General features: G+C 38.0%; 1 protein-coding gene across 1 annotated transcript; it reads right to left on the reverse strand.

Annotated features, from left to right (window-relative positions):
* Window positions 1-9,677: 9,677 nt before the first annotated feature.
* Window positions 9,678-10,640, reverse strand: LOC112579349 (putative olfactory receptor 52P1). The gene has a single exon (XM_025265709.3). The coding sequence runs from the start codon at window positions 10,638-10,640 to the stop codon at window positions 9,678-9,680; it is 963 nt and encodes a 320-aa protein (XP_025121494.3).
* Between the last annotated feature and the right edge of the window lie 7,176 nt (window positions 10,641-17,816).

A 17,816-nucleotide genomic window follows, 5' to 3' on the forward strand; every position in this document is an offset into this window, starting at 1 on the left:
TTCTTTGAACAATATCCAGAAGTAGAATTGCTGGATTGTATAGTAGTTCTATTCTTATTTTTTTGAAGATCTTCCATACTGTTTTCCATACACAATGGCTGAACCAATTTATATTCCCACCAACACTGTTCAGAGATTTCCTTTTGAAAACAGGATCTTGAAAGACTGTCCGATGAAGCTCAATCAAATGAGATTCCTGAGATGACAATCAAATATATATTAATAGTTCCCTGGAGAAATCTGTGAGAATACTAAGAGCAAATCAATTTATTGTGTGCAAACTATCTGAAAACTGAGAGCAGCAAATTACAAACCTTAACTCCAGGAAACTTTCATCAAATTCATACCTGCCCTCGGAAAAGATTAAGGTCATCTGAAAGTGTAAAGATAGTTCAAGATATTTTATGATCTGTGTTCTGTTATTCTTTTTCCCTAGTGTAATCTTACTGAGACAAAATTTCCACACATCCAAGCGCTCTAACTTTCTTCTTCCCTATTAATATGTGCTCACATGCATTTACGGGCTCATGTGTATTAAGTCCTTCACAGTTAGTGAGTCTGGATTATTCTCTATTATGGCCCAATTTGTCTCTTGTTTTTCCAACTGTGCAATACGTGATCATATTGCTTTACTTCTTTATATTCCTGGCAATTGTAATGTTTCTATTTTTTTATTAGCTAATATTGGGCCCATAAATTGTTTTTCTGTATCTTTAAAATTTTTACCTTCTTCATTACTACAGGGTTTGAATGTTTACTCATATATTGGAGAGTATTTTGTCATTTTTCTCTTCTGTAAATGGGTTGTTTATACTTTTCAGTTTTCTTTTGTAGATTCTGAGTTTTTCTTATGAATTTGTGGATGTTCTTGGATATTTTCACGTAAATCTTGCCCCAAACATTGCAAATATGTCCTACCAATTAATCTACTACCTTTGTCTAGAGTGTGTCAGATCTACAAAAATTCTATATTTTACTTGAAGTAATGAAAACCTTACAGTAGGTTTCATATTTTGGAATTTTCATACATATTTGTAGTTATCTTCCTGAATTAACTTTTACTAACATCACAGCAGAGGTGGCAAGAATATACAGAAGAACTGTACAAAAAAGAGCTTCACAACCAAGATAATCACGATGCTATGATCACTCACCTAGAGCCAGATATCCTGGAATGTGAAGTCAAGTGGGCCTTAGAAAGCATCACTACGAACAAAGCTAGTGGAGGTGATGGAATTCCAGTGAGCTCTTTCAAACCCTGGAAGATGATGCTGTGAATCTGCTGCACTCAAGATGCCAGCAAATTTGGAAAACTCAGCAGTGGCCACAGGACTGGAAAAGGTCAGTTTTCATTCCAATCCCAAAGAAAGGCAATGCCAAAGAATATTCAAACTACTGCCCAATTGCACTCATCTCACACGCTAGTAAAGTAATGCTCAAAATTCTCTAAGCCAGGCTTCAGCAATACGTGAATTTTGAAATTCCAGATGTTCAAGCTGGTTTTAGAAAAGGCAGGGGAACCAGAGATCAAATTGCCAACATCTGCTGGATCATCAAAAAAGCAAGAGAGTTTCAGAAAAACATCTATTTCTGCTTTATTGATTATGCCAAAGCCTTTGACTGTGTGGATTACAATAAACTGTGGAAAATTCTGTAAAATATGGGAATAGCAGACCACCTGACCTGCCTCTTGAGAAACCTATATGCAGGTCAGGAAGCAACAGGTAGAACTGGACATTGAACAATAGACTGGTTCTAAATAAGAAAAGGAGTACGTCAAGGATGTATATTGTCACCCTGCTTATTTAACTTACATGCAGAGTACATCATGAGAAACTCTGGACTGGAAGAAGCACAAGCTGGAATCAAGATTGCCGGGAGAAATATCAATACCCTCAGACATGCAGATGACACCACCCTTATGGCAGAAAGTGAAGAGGAACTAAAAAGCCTCTTGATGAAAGTGAAAGAGGAGAGTGAAAAGTTGGCTTAAAGCTCAACATTCAGAAAATGAAGATCATGGCACGTGGTCCCATTACTTCATGGGAAATAGATGGGGAAACAGTGGAAACAGTGACAGACTTTATTTTTGGGGGCTCCAAAATCACTGCAGATGGTGATTACAGCCATAAAATTAAAAGATGCTTACTCCTTGGAAGGAAAGTTATGACCAAACTAAATAGCTTATTCAAAAGCAGAGACATTACTTTCCAACAAAGGTCTGTCTAGTCAAGGCTATGGTTTTTCCATTGGTCATGTATTGATGTGAGAGTTGGACTGTGAAGAAAGCTGAGCACTGAAGAATTGATGCTTTTGAACTGTGGTGTTGGAGAAGACTCTTTAGAGTCCCTTGGACTGCAAGGAGATCCACCCAGTCCATTCTAAAGGAAATCAGTTCTGGGTGTTCTTTGGAACACTTCTTTGGAAGGAATGATGCTAAAGCTGAAACTCCAGTACTTTGGCCATCTCATGTGAAAAGTTGACTCATTGGAAAAGACTCTGATGCTGGGAGGGATTGGGGGCAGGAGGAAGAGGGGACGACAGAGGATGAGATGGCTGGACTGCATCACCGACTCGGTGGATGTGAGCTTCAGTGAACTCCAGGAGACAGTGATGGACAGGGAGGCCTGGCGTCCTGTGATTAATGGGGTGGCAAAGAGTCAGACACGACTGAGCAACTGAACTGAACTGAACTGAACTTCAGAGCTTTAACTTAAGATTTTGGTATTTTACTCAGTCAGAGAATGTCCTTCTGTCTATATGATATTAAGTAGAAATCCACTCTTATTTACTGATTTTATATAAAAAGTCAATTTTACCAGAGATATCAAAAATATATCTGGATTTTTTTTCATCTTTTTGTAGTGATTTATCATGTGAAAGTGAATGTGTCAGTCGCTTAGTCCTGTTAGACTCACTGTGACCCATGGACTGAGGCCCACCAGGCTCCCTTCTCTGTCTATGAAATTCCCCAGGCAAGAATTCTGGAGTGGGTAGTCATTTCCTTCTCTAGGGAATCTTCTTGTCCCATGGATCGAACCCGTGTACACTGCATTGCAGGCAGATTCTTTATAGTCTGAGCAAGTATGGAAGCCCTTATAAAATTATTTTAAATCCCTATATATAAATGGATGTATCTCTATTATACTTTGCAGTTGTTTTTATAGTTCTTTATATCTTTTTGAGACTATATATAACATTTTATTATCATGTTCTTGAGTTATAAAACATGTTTTTGAGTTTTAAAGCTCTGACTCTTACTTATAAAAAGTGACTATTTCATCCTGAACATTTAATTTTCCTTAGAGTAGGTTACCACATTCCCCAAAAAATGCAATTAAAAGAATGGTTTGTATTGCACTGAATTGTGAATGACAATGTATTTTAATAACTTCATTGATTAATTCAAGTCATTTCTGTTAGATTAAAATCAAAAGGTATATTTAATATATTGGGGCTGATTTCTAGTTCCTTAATAACATTTGTTTCTATAAAAGTGTAATCTTATTTTAAATCACATTTGAAACTATATATTCCTTATATATATGACCTGCCTCTTGAGAAATTTGTATGCAGGTCAGGAAGCAACAGGTAGAACTGGACATGGAACAACAGACTGGTTCCAAATAGGAGCATGAGTAGGTCAAGGATGTATATTGTCACCCTGTTATTTAACTTATATGCAGAGTACATCATGAGAAATTATGATGGGCTGGAAGAAGCACAAGCTGGAATCAAGATTGCTGGGAGAAATATCAGTAACCTCAGATATGTAGATGACACCACCCTTATGGCAGAAAGTGAAGAGGAACTAAAAAGCCTCTTGATGAAGGTGAAAGAGGAGAGTGAAAAAGTTGGCTTAAAACTCAACATTAAGAAAACGAAGATCATGGCATCTGGCCCCATCACTTCATGGGAAATAGATGGGGAAACAGTGGAAACAGTGTCAGACTTTATTTTGGGGGGCTCCAAAATCAGTGCAGATGGTGACTACAGCCATAAAATTAAAAGACGCTTACTCCTTGGAAAGAAAATTATGACCAACCTAGACAGCATATTCCAAAGCAGAGACATTACTTTGCCAACAAAGGTTCATCTAGTCAAGGCTATGGTTTTCCCAGTGGTCATGTATTGATGTGAGAGTTGGACTGTGAAGAAAGTTGAGCGCCAAAGAATTGATGCTTTTGATCTGTGGTGTTGGAGAAGATTCTTGAGAGTCCCTTGGACTGCAAGGAGATCCAACCAGTCCATTCTAGAGCAGATCAGCCCTGGGATTTCTTTGGAAGGAATGATGCTAAAGCTGAAAGTCCAGTACTTTGGCCATCTCATGCGAAGAGCTGACTCATTGGAAAAGACTCTGATGCTGGGAGGGGTTGGGGGCAGGAGGAGAAGGGGACGACAGAGGATGAGATAGCTGGATGGCATCACTGAATCGATGGACGTGAGTCTGAGTGAACTCCGGGAGTTGATGATGGACAGGGAGGCCTGGCGTGCTGTGATTCATGGGGTCGCAAAGAGTCGGACACGACTGAGTGACTGAACTGAACTGAACTGATCTGATTCCTTATGTATTTTTAAAGTTAATATTGTATCAAAAATAATTGCTTCATCTATGTATTAGCTTGTTTTGCTGGGAAAATTAATAAATTTTATATTTTATATGGCAATTTGATTTCTTCTTATCCAGTCTTTACATGTCACGGTTTTTTACAACATGGACAATTAATCTATTTTTGCAATATGAATGGTGGTGGTGGTTTAGTCTCTCAGTCATGTCAGAGTCTTGCAACTCTGCCAGGCTCTTGAGCCCTGCCAGGCTCTTCTGTCCATGGGATTCTACAGGTGAGAATAGTGGACTGGGTTGTCATTTCCTTCTCGAGGGGATCATCCTGATCCAGGAATTGAAGCAGGGTCCCCTGCATTGCAGGCAGATTCCTTATCTGACTGAGCTAGAGGAAAACCCCTTGCATATGAATACTAAACCTGAAACTCAAGTACTGTATGTGTTTCTTTTGTGTTCTCTAAATCTCCAATAAATTAAATTGATGAAGAATTTTGTTCAAAATTTTATATCATTCCTATTTTTTCCTGTTATATTAATTACTGAGAGAAGAACATTAAAATCTTCACTGATTTTGATACTTTTTTCTATTTTCTCCTTTATTTCTCTTTGTTTTGGTTTCATGAATTTTGAAAATCAAGTATTAAATATAAAACTTAAACAAAACTGTAAGAACTCTCTAGTTTCCTGTCTGGAAGTCCCATAAGAAACCCCAGTGACAGCCTGTCATCAAAAACTTAGAGTCAAATTGCAAAGACTTATGATCAGGCTGTAATGGACTTCAGTCCCCTTATGAGTATCTCAACTGTGGCTTCTAAGGTTTTTGCACTTAAAAAAAAATCCCTCACCCCCTCATCTGTCTCCTCACCAGGAGGATTCTTTTTTCCCTCTGTTGCCCAAGTCATGTGTCCTGGTTTGCAAACCTTGTGAACAATAAAGCCATCCTTTTGCTTCAAGGTAATTCTGATTCTTTTCTGAAATTTATTTCTAATTTAGGAAGATATTACCCAAGAGTGGGATTGTTGGATTATATGAAAAGAGTATATTTAATTTTAAAGGAACTGCCAAACTATTTTCTCACGTGCTTGTAGAATTTTGCATTTCTATTAGCAATCATAATGCTAATAATTCCAGCACCTCCACAAAATTGATACCACTTAGTATTTGTTTTTTGTTTGCTTTTTTATTTGGTCATTCTATTGGGTGCCTACTCTTATGTCATCATGGGTGTAATTTGCATTTCTTTTATAGATAATTATGTTGAAAATCTTTTTATGTGCTTACTTGTCATTCTTATATTCTCTTTGGGGAAATATCAGTTCAAGCTTTTAAAGTACTTTTTAAAGTTTTATTTGCTGTCAATTTGTTTAATTTTGACAATTCTTGATAGATTCTAGAAAATATGATCCATGAGTTTTATCTTAGGTTATAGTTAGTCTTTTCATTTATTTTTTTAACATTGTGTTTTCATACCAGAGATTTTTAATTTTTGTGAAGCCAAATGCACATACTTAAAGTCAAAGCTAGACAAATTGAAACTCAATGATCTTTTTTTTTTTTGTTTCTTTTGATCACAAACCTCTTCTTATACCTCTTGGTGGGGATCAATGCTAATAGGGCAATGACATCTCCCTGCTGCTCTGGCTCCCATGGCTCCTGCCTTTGCACCTGTACTTCTGCACCCAGAGCTCTTCTAACAGGTTCTGCCAACTTTGCTGGGCCCAGGAGCCCTCTCACAGCCTGGCCACCTGGGTCCTCTTGGGATCTGCTCCCTTAATGACTTTTCTTGAAGGCATCATAGAACTGAGATTACAGGGCAAATCACCGCCCCCAAATAGAAAGAGCTTTGAGTTTCTTCTTAAGGCCTTAGACAAGAATAAAAGGATAGACTGCAGAATGTAAAGGTATATTTAAATACCTTATCATCTTTATTGACTTTACCCCTCCTGCTGCTGCTGCTAAGTCACTTCAGTCGTGTCCGACTCTGTGCAACCCCATAGAAGGCAGCCCACCAGGCTCCTCTGTCCCTGGGATTCTCCAGGCAAGAATACTGGAGTGGGTTGCCATTTCCTTCTCCAACTTTACCCCTAATTTATTCTATTTGGATGGATTATTTTGTTTCCAGCTTTTTAATGTTGCTTCTCTCTCTCTCTTTTTTTTTGAATCTGTGTTTAAGTATTCTCAGTTTAAACACAAAAACTGACATTATTCATGGTATCCTCATATTTAATGGGCTTCCATTGTGGCTCAGCTGGTAAAAAATCCACCTCCAGTGCAGGGGACCTGGGTTCAGTCTCTGCATTGGGAAGATCCCCTGGAGACAGGAAAGGCTACCCACTCCAGTATTCTGGCCTAGAGAATTCCATGGACTGTATAGTCCATGGTGTCTCAAAGAGTTGTACACAACTGAATGACTTTCACTTTCATATTTAATAATTAGCAATACTATCTGAAAAAAATCTATTTTCAGAAGTAAAATACATTTAGCTCATACTGTACATACTAAATTCCAAAATCTGTTCTAAACACACTCTGTGCTAATCATTTACTCCTTGATTTAATCTTCTGAATTACATCCTTATAAACCTTTTATGGATGAAAGAACTGATGTACATCTATCAGTTTAAGAACATATCCAAAGACACAACTGATTCAAGCATTCTGTCAAGAGATTACACTCTTAACCACTATGCAATGTTTTTCTATCCAGGTGAAATGGTCCCTACTGGGAATAATTGTCAATATTCTGTGCAATAAAAGATATTGACCACAGGTCCTGTTAGTGACTTGAGTGTGCAAAGAATGAATTCTTTACTGTTTAAGTCCATTGTGTAGTATTAAGTTGGGTAAGTTATATGAACATATTAGGGACTGATTGAAATCATAACATATTGGTCAACTAATGGTTTGATTGAAGGAAATTTCTCTTCCTTATGATTAAATCATTTTGGTTTTGCCATAAGTCACCATAGTTATCCTAGCTTATATTGTGACACAGAAAGCTATTACCTTCCTTATCAGAAGTCTAGACTGCAAATAACTGTAGTTTTGGCTCATATATACATTTTAGGTAATAAAGGTAATTAAAGTTTGCCTAAAGGCATACAAATTAATAAAAACAAAACTGTGGTTAGTATGAATTGATAAAACATATATTCAAAAATCAACCTGAGCAAATGAACTGAGAGTTTTTATATTCTAAACTATGTATTTAGTTATATCACATTTGGGGATATGATGTAATATAATATTGAAACAATTGAATATTAAAATATATTATTTTCAATAATAAAAATTATTGGTGAAATATATTAAATATTTTCCAAGTGGCACTTTTTGATACCATTCTGATTTGGTTTTATTATAACAGAAGTTTATAAAGAACATTTTTTTAATGTAAAATATACAGCACCAAATATTGCTGCTATAAGGCATCAGTTCAGTTCAGTCAGTCATGTCCAACTCTTTGTGACTTCATAGGCTGCAGCATGCCAGGTTCCTTGTCCATCACCAACTTGCAGAGCTTGCTCAAATTCATGTCCACCGAGGCAGTGATGGAATCCAACCATCTCATCCTCTGTTGTTGCCTTCTTTTCCTGCCTTCAATCTTTCCCAGCATCAGGGTCTTTTCCAATGAGTCAGTTCTTCACATCAATCAAATCACATTTGATTTGACCTAAATCAAATCCCTTATGATTATACAGCGGAAGTGAGGAATAGATTTAAGGGACTAGAACTGATAGACAGAGTGCTTGATGAACTAAGGACGGAGGAAAAGGAGTACGTCAAGGCTGTATATTGTCACCCTGCTTATTTAACGTCTATGCAAAGTACATCATGAGAAACGTTGGGCTGGAAGAAGCACAAGCTGGAATCAAGATTGCCGGGAGGAACTAAAAAGCCTCTTGATGAAAGTGAAAGAGGAGAGTGAAAAAGTTGGCTTAAACCTCAACATCCAGAAAATGAAGATCATGGCATCTGGTCCCATCACTTCATGACAGATAGATGGGGAAACAGTGGAAACAGTGTCAGACTTTATTTTTTGGGGCTCCAAAATCACTGCAGATGGTGACTGCAGCCATGAAATTAAAAGACGCTTATTCCTTGGAAGGAAAGTTATGACCAACCTAGGCAGCATATTGAAAAGCAGAGATATTACTTTGACAACAAAGGTCCATCTAGTCAAGGCTATGGTTTTTCCAGTGGTCGTGTATGGATGTGAGATTTGGACTGCAAAGAAAGCTGATGGCCAAAGAATTGATGCTTTTGAACTGTGGTGTTGGAGAATACTCTTCAGAGTCTCTTGGACTGCAAAGAGATCCAACCAGTCCATCCTAAAGGAGAACAGTTCTGGGTATTCATTGGAGGGACTGATGCTGAAACTCCAATATTTTGGCCACCTCATAAAAAGAGTTGACTCTTTGGAAAAGACCCTTATGCTGGGAGGGATTGCAGGCAGGAGGAGAAGGGGACAACAGATGATAAGATGGCTGGATGGCATCATCGACTCGATGGACATGTGTTTGGGTGAACTCCGAGAGTTGGTGATGGAAAGGGAGGCCTGGCGTGCTGTGATTCATGGGGTTGCAAAGAGTCAGACACGACTTAGCGACTGAACATGATCTTATTTTTCTGAATGTTGAGTTTTAAGCCAAATTTTTCACTCTCCTCTTTCACTTTCACCAAGAAGTTCTTTAGTTCTTCTTCCCTTTCTGCCATAAGGGTGGTGTCATCTCCATATCTTACGTTATTGATATTTCTCCTGGCAATCTTGATTCCAACTTGTGCTTCATCCAGCCTGGCATTTTGCATTATGTACTCTGCATATAAGTTAAATAAGTAGTTGACAATATTTAGCCTTGACATACTCCTTTCCCTTTTTGGAACCAGTCTGTTGTTCCATGTCCAGTTCTAACTGTTGCTTCTTGACTTGCATACAGGTTTCTCAGGAGGCAGGAAAGGTGGTCTGATGTTCCCATCTCTTGAAGAATTTTCCACAGTTTGTCATAAGTAAGGCATAGAAAACCCCAGAAAATATAGTTGAAGACTAGAGCTGTGTTATTCATCACTGTAGCCCTGACTTTGAGGATCATATTCTACAAATTTGGGCTGGAATTTATAAGTTTAAATTTTCAGAAACTTTTTTGTTTGGGAAAAAGAGACCAATCACTTGGTCACGAATCTGCTTGGTCTTGACACCATATTCAAGGGGATTGACTGTGGGCAGCACCAGAAGGTACAAACTTGCAAAAATGATATGGACGCTTGGAGGCACCTTCTTGCCAATGCGGTGAGTTAGAAAGCTAAAGAGTGCAGGTGTGTAGGAGACAAGGATAGTGCACACATGGGCAGCACAGGTGCCCAGTGCTTTTGAGCGGGCATGCTGAGAGGAGAGCCGGAAGACCGCCTGGAGGATTTTGAGATAGGATGTGGCTATGAGCCCAAGGTCCAATACCATCACTGAAAGGGCCACAGAGATTCCATATGTTCTGTTAACATGGGTGTTTGCACTAGCCAATTTCACCACAGCCATGTGCTCACAATAGGCATGATTGATGACATATTTGGTATAATATGGTAGTCTTCTAATGAGAAAGGGACCTGGCAAAACCAGGAAGATAGCTCGGACCACACTAGCTAGACCCATTTTAATGACCATTGTTGTTGTCAGGAGGGTTGTATATTGTAGTGGGATGCAAATAGCTACATAGCGATCAAAGGCCATGGCAACTAAGAGGGCTGACTCAGTTATGCAAAATGTGTGGATGAAATACAACTGTGCTAGGCAGATATCAAAGTCAATCCAATGTGCATCCAACCAAAAGATGCCAAGCATCTTGGGGGCTGTGGAAGAGCCAAGGGCCATATCATTCATTGCCAGCATGCCAAGGAAGAAATACATTGGCTGGTGGAGGCTTGGCTCTAGTTTGATGGTAATGATGATTATGCTGTTCCCCAGCAGGGTCAGGGAAAACAGGAGGCAGACAGGAATGCCGATCCAGCAGTGAAAATCTTCCAACCCAGGAATACCAACCAAGAAGAAAGATGAAATGTAGTGATGAGTAGCATTGTCAGCCATGTTAAAACTGGACAGTTCCCATGCTCCGATAAAAATAGGCAAGTGAATCTCCCTATGAGCCAAAAGAAGGATGACAGATTAATTCTTCCATGGTCCTGTATATGGAATTTTTAGAGACTTTATAATGGTCTTTCTGAGGAGCTGACTTTTCTTATAAACTTCTGTTATCCTGCTGCTGCTGCTAAGTTGCTTCAGTTGTGTACAACTCTGTGCGACCCCTTTGATGGCAGTTCACCAGGATCCACCGTCCCTAGTATTCTCCAGGCAAGAACACTGGAGTGGGTTGCCATTTCCTTCTCCAATGCATGAAAGTGAGAAGTGAAAGTGAATTTGCTCAGTAAATGTCTGACTCTTCATGATCCCATGGACTACAGCCTACCAGGCTCTTCTGTCCATGGGATTTTCCAGGCAAGAGTACTGGAGTGGGTTGCCATTGCCTTCTCCTGCTGCTGCTACTGCTAAGTTGCTTCAGTCATGTCCGACTCTGTGAGACCCCATAGACAGCAGCCCACCAGGCTCACCCGTCCCTGGAATTCTCCAGGGAAGAACACTGGAGTGGGTTGCCATTTCCTTCTCCAATGCATGTAAGTGAAAAATGGAAGTGAAGTTGCTCAGTCGTGTCTGACCCTCAACAACCCCATAGACTGCAGCCTTCCAGGCTCCTCCATCCATGGGATTTTCCAGGCAAGAGTACTGGAGTGGGGTGCCATTGCCTTCTCCTGCCTTCTCCTGTGGATAGGTAAATCACTTTACCATATTAAATTCCAATATTTGATCTGCAATTAAGAAGACTGAATTGTTATGTAAAATTTTTCTCCTGACTTACAGTTTTACTGTATTCCATCCTTTCAATTTTATTGTCTAATAAGTAAGTAGGTCATGATAAAATTCCTGCTTCTGTGTGCCTAGGTTGTGTGACATAAACAATCCAAAGAACTATTTTCTGGGTTGTGTGAAAGAACACAAAGCACTATTCTTAGGGCATTTTTGATCAAGTGTGAAGATGCATATAGAAATATACAGAGATACATTCATGCACACAATAATTAACAGGTTATACAAAAGGCAGTTGATCTTCCCAGATGGCTTAGTGGTAAAGAATTTTCCTGCCAGTGTAGGAGACATAAGAGACATGTGTTCGATCCCTGGGTTGGCAAGATCCCCTGGAGAAGGAAATGGCAATGCACTCCAGTGTTCTTGCTGGGAAAATCCCAAAGACAGAGGAGCCCAGAGGCTATAGTCCATGGGGTCACAAAGAGTCAGACATGACTGAGCACACACACAGAAGGCAATTGTAGTTTTAACAATATACTAGCTCACAGACAAACTAAAAATCAGGAAAGAAGAAAAAGAAATACAAACAATTTAAGTGGAACCAAAATTCTTATGAACACTAAAAATAAACTCCTACCCTCACTCTTGGTTAATGCATTTTTATTTCAGAAAATATCTTTAAAAGATATCGTGAGCGGGGGCAGACCCAGTGTGGCTGAGGCACTGCGAGCGCACGCCAGTGTTATCTGTTTGCAGCATCCCTCCCTCCCTCCCCACAGCGCGGCTGAACAAGTGAGCCTAAATTAAAAAAAAAAAAAAAAAAAAATAGTGTCCTCAACCATCCCCTTTGTGTCAGGGCGGGAACCAGACACTGAAGAGACCAGCAAACAGAAGAAGCTATAACAGAGGGAAACGCCTTGGAAGCTACAGGCCATAGATTAAAACCCTGTGGTTACTACGGATTACATAGGAAGGGGCCTATAGATCTTGAGAAATATAAGTCGGACTAAGGAACTGCCAAAAATGAACTGAACCCACAATACTCACAACAAAACCAGAGAAAGACCTAGATATATTTTTACTATTTTTACGATCAATCTTTCTTTTTTTTTAATTAAAAAAAAATTTAAGTCCTCTATTGTCCTTTAATTTTCACTTTTATAACTATTACTTTGCAAAAAAAAAAAAAAAAAAAAGACCCTATTTTTTTTTCTTCTTCAGCAAACTTCATATATATATTTTATAATTTTTTGACCGTGTTTTTTTTTTTTTTCTTTCTTCTTTTTCTTCTTTTCTTTAACATTGTATTTTTGAAATTCCAAACTCTACTCTAGATTTTTAATTTTAGCCTTTTGGTATATGTTATCAATTTTGTACCTATAGTTTTTTCCATAATTTCTGTGACTTTTTTTTCCCTCTGTTTCTTTCTCTTCTTCTTTTATATAACATTGTATATCTGCAATTCCAAACTCTACTCAAGATTTTTAATTTATGCTTTTTGGTATTTGATATCAATTTTGTACCTGTATTTTCTTTATAATTTTTGCAACATTGTTTTTGTTGGTTTGTTTGTTTTCTCTCTTTATTTTTCTTCTTTTTTTTTTTTAACGTTGTATTTTTGAAATTCCAAACTCTACTCTAGATTTTTAATTTTTGCTTTTTGGTATTAGTTATCAATTTTGTACCTGTAGTTTCTTTATAACTTTCACGATCTTGTTTGTTTTTCTTTGTTCATTTTTTCTCTCTTTCTTTTCCTTCTTCTTTTCATTAACATCACATTTTTGAAATTCCAAACTCTACTCTAGATTTCTAATTTTTGCTTTTATGTATTTGTTACCAATTTTGTACCTTTAAGAACCCATTCTTCAGGACCCATTTTTCACTAGTGTATGAGATTACTGGCTTGACTGCTCTCTCTCCCTTTGGACTCTCCATTTTCTCCACCAGTCACCTGTATCTCCTCCCTAACCCCTCTCTACTCTACCCAACTCTGTGAATTTCTGTGTGTTCCAGACGGTGAAGAACACTTAAGGAACTGATTACTGGCTGGATCTGTCTCCCTCCTTTTCATTTCCCCCTTTTATCCTTCTGGCCACCTCTGTCTCCTGCCTCCTTCTTCTCTTCTCTGTATAACTCTGTGAACATCTCTGAGTGGTCCAGTTGTGGAGTGCACATAAGGAAGTGACTACTGGCTAGCCCACTCTCTCCACTATTGATTCCACCTCATCTCATTTGGGTCACCTCTAACTCCCTCCTCCCTCTTCTCTTCTCCATGTAATGCTGTGAACCTCTCTGAGTGACCCTTACAGTAGAGAAACTTTTCATCTTTCATGTAGATGTTTTATCAGTGGTGCTGTATAGAAGGAGAAGTTTTGAAACTACTGTAAAATTAAGACCGATAACTGGAAGTAGGAGGCTTAAGTCCAAACCCTGACTCCAGGGAACTCCTGACTCCAAGGAACATTAATTGACAGGAGCTCATCAAATGCCTCCATACCAACACTGAAACCAAGCACCACACAAGGGCCAACAAGTTCCAGGGAAAGACATACCAAGCAAATTCTCCAGCAACAAAGGAACACAGCCCTGAGCTTCAAGATACAGGCTGCCCAAAGTCACCCCAAAACCATAGACATCTCATAACTCATTACTGGACATTTCATTACACTCCAGAGAGAAGAAATACAGCTCCATCCACCAGAACATCGACACAAGCTTCCCTAACCAGGAAACCTTGACAAGCCACCTGTACAAACTCACACACAGCGAGGAAATGCCACAATAAAGAGAACTCCACAAACTGCCAGAATACAGAAAGGACACCCCAAACTCAGCAATTTAAACAAGATGAAGAGACAGAGGAATACCAAGCAGATAAAGGAACAGGATAAATGCCCACCAAACCAAACAAAAGAGGAAGAGATAGGGAATCTACCTGATAAAGAATTCCGAATAATGATAGTGAAATTGATCCAAAATCTTGAAATTAAAATGGAATCACAGATAAATAGCCTGGAGGCAAGGATTGAGAAGATGCAAGAAAGGTTTAACAAGGACTTAGAAGAAATAAAAAAGAGTCAATATATAATGAATAATGCAATAAGTGAAATTAAAAACACTCTGGAGGCAACAAATAGTAGAATAACAGAGGCAGAAGATAGGATTAGTGAATTAGAAGATAGAATGGTAGAAATAAATGAATCAGAGAGGATAAAAGAAAAACGAATTAAAAGAAATGAGGACCATCTCAGAGACCTCCAGGACAATATTAAACGCTACAACATTCGAATCATAGGGGTCCCAGAAGAAGAAGACAAAAAGAAAGACCATGAGAAAATACTTGAGGAGATAATAGTTGAAAACTTCCCTAAAATGGGGAAGGAAATAATCACCCAAGTCCAAGAAACCCAGAGAGTCCCAAACAGGATAAACCCAAGGCGAAACACCCCAAGACACATAGTAATCAAATTAACAAAGATCAAACACAAAGAACAAATATTAAAAGCAGCAAGGGAAAAACAACAAATAACACACAAGGGAATACCCATAAGGATAACAGCTGATCTTTCAATAGAAACTCTTCAAGCCAGGAGGGAATGGCAAGACATACTTAAAATGATGAAAGAAAATAACCTACAGCCCACATTATTGTACCCAGCAAGGATCTCATTCAAGTATGAAGTAGAAATCAAAAGCTTTTCAGACAAGCAAAAGCTGAGAGAATTCTGCACCACCAAACCAGCTCTCCAACAAATACTAAAGGATATTCTCTAGACAGGAAACACAAAAAGGGTGTATAAATTCGAACCCAAAACAATAAAGTAAATGGCAACGGGGTCATACTTATCAGTAATTACCTTAAACGTAAATGGGTTGAATGTCCCAACCAAAAGACAAAGACTGGCTGAATGGATACAAAAACAAGACCCCTACATATGTTGTCTACAAGAGACCCACCACAAAACAGGGGACACATACAGACTGAAAGTAAAGGACTGGAAAAAGATTTTCCATGCAAATAGGGACCAAAAGAAAGCAGGAGTAGCAATACTCGTATCAGATAAAATAGACTTTAAAACAAAGACTGTGAAAAGAGACAAAGATGGTCACTACATAATGATCAAAGGATCAATCCAAGAAGAAGATATGACAATTATAAATATATATGCACCCAACACGGGAGCACCGCAGTATGTAAGACAAATGCTAACAAGTATGAAAGAAGAAATTAACAATAACACAATAATAGCGGGAGACTTTAATACCCCACTCACACCTATGGATAGATCAACTAAACAGAAAATTAACAAGGAAACACAAACTTTAAAAGATACAATAGACCAGTTAGACCTAATTGATATCTATAGGACATTTCATCCCAAAACAATGAATTTCACCTTCTTCTCAAGCGCACATGGAACCTTCTCCAGGATAGATCACATCCTGGGCCATAAAGCTAGCCTTGGTAAATTCAAAAAAATAGAAATCATTCCAAGCATCTTTTCTGACCACAATGCAGTAAATTAGATCTCAATTACAGGAGAAAAACTATTAAAAAATCCAACATATGGAGGCTGAACAACACGCTGCTGAATAACCAACAAATCACAGAAGAAATCAAAAAAGAAATCAAAATTTGCATAGAAACAAATGAAAATGAAAATACAACAACCCAAAACTTGTGGGACACGGTAAAAGCAGTCCTAAGGGGAAAGTTCATAGCAATACAGGCACACCTCAAGAAACAAGAAAAAAGTCAAATAAATAACCTAACCCTACACCTAAAGCAACTTGAAAAGGAAGAAATGAAGAACCCCAGGGTTAGTAGAAGGAAAGAAATCTTAAAAATTAGAGCAGAAATAAATGCAAAAGAAACAAAAGAGACCATAGCAAAAATCAACAAAACCAAAACCTGGTTCTTTGAAAGGATAAATAAAATTGACAAACCATTAGCCAGACTCATCAAGAAACAAAGGGAGAAAAATCAAATCAATAAAATTAGAAATGAAAATGGAGAGATCACAACAGACAACACAGAAATACAAAGGATCATAAGAGACTACTATCAACAATTATATGCCAATAAAATGGACAACGAGGAAGAAATGGACAAATTCTTAGAAAAGTACAACTTTTCAAAACTCGACCAGGAAGATATAGAAAATCTTAACAGACCCATCACAAGCATGGAGATTGAAACTGTAATAAAAAATCTCCCGGCAAACAAAAGCCCAGGTCCAGACGGCTTCACAGCTGAATTCTACCAAAAATTTAGAGAGGAGCTAACACCTATCCTGCTCAAACTCTTCCAGAAAATTGCAGAGGATGGTAAACTTCCAAACTCATTCTATGAGGCCACCATCACCCTAATACCAAAACCTGACAAAGATCCCACAAAAAAAGAAAACTACAGGCCAATATCACTGATGAACATAGATGCAAAAATCCTTAACAAAATTCTAGCAATCAGAATCCAGCATCACATTAAAAAGATCATACACCATGACCAAGTGGGCTTTATCCCAGGGATGCAAGGATTCTTCAATATCCTCAAATCAATCAATGTAATACACCACATTAACAAATTGAAAAATAAAAACCATATGATTATCTCAATAGATGCAGAGAAAGCCTTTGACAAAATTCAACATCCATTTATGATAAAAACTCTCCAGAAAGCAGGAATAGAAGGAACATACCTCAACATAATAAAGCTATATATGACAAACCCACAGCAAACATTATCCTCAATGGTGAAAAATTGAAAGCATTTCCTCTAAAGTCAGGAACAAGACAAGGGTGCCCACTTTCACCATTACTATTCAACATAGTTTTGGAAGTTTTGGCCAGAGCAATCAGAACAGAAAAAGAAATAAAAGGAATCCAAATTGGAAAAGAAGAAGTAAAGCTCTCACTGTTTGCAGATGACATGATCCTCTACATAGAAAACCCTAAAGACTCCACCAGAAAATTACTAGAACTAATCAATGACTATAGTAAAGTTGCAGGATATAAAATCAACACACAGAAATCCCTTGCATTCCTATACACTAATAATGAGAAAACAGAAAGCGAAATTAAGGAAACAATTCCATTCACCATTGCAACGGAAAGAATAAAATACTTAGGAATATATCTACCTAAAGAATCTAAAGACCTATATATAGAAAACTATAAAACACTGGTGAAAGAAATCAAAGAGGACACTAACAGATGGAGAAATATACCATGTTCATGGATTGGAAGAATCAATATAGTGAAAATGAGTATACTACCCAAAGCAATCTATAGATTCAATGCAATCCCTATCAAGCTACCAACAGCATTCTTCACAGAGCTAGAACAAATAATTTCACAATTTGTATGGAAATACAAAAAACCTCGAATAGCCAAAGCGATCTT

This window comes from Bubalus bubalis, chromosome 16, assembly GCF_019923935.1.
Source record: "Bubalus bubalis isolate 160015118507 breed Murrah chromosome 16, NDDB_SH_1, whole genome shotgun sequence".
Taxonomy (NCBI): domain Eukaryota; kingdom Metazoa; phylum Chordata; class Mammalia; order Artiodactyla; family Bovidae; genus Bubalus; species Bubalus bubalis.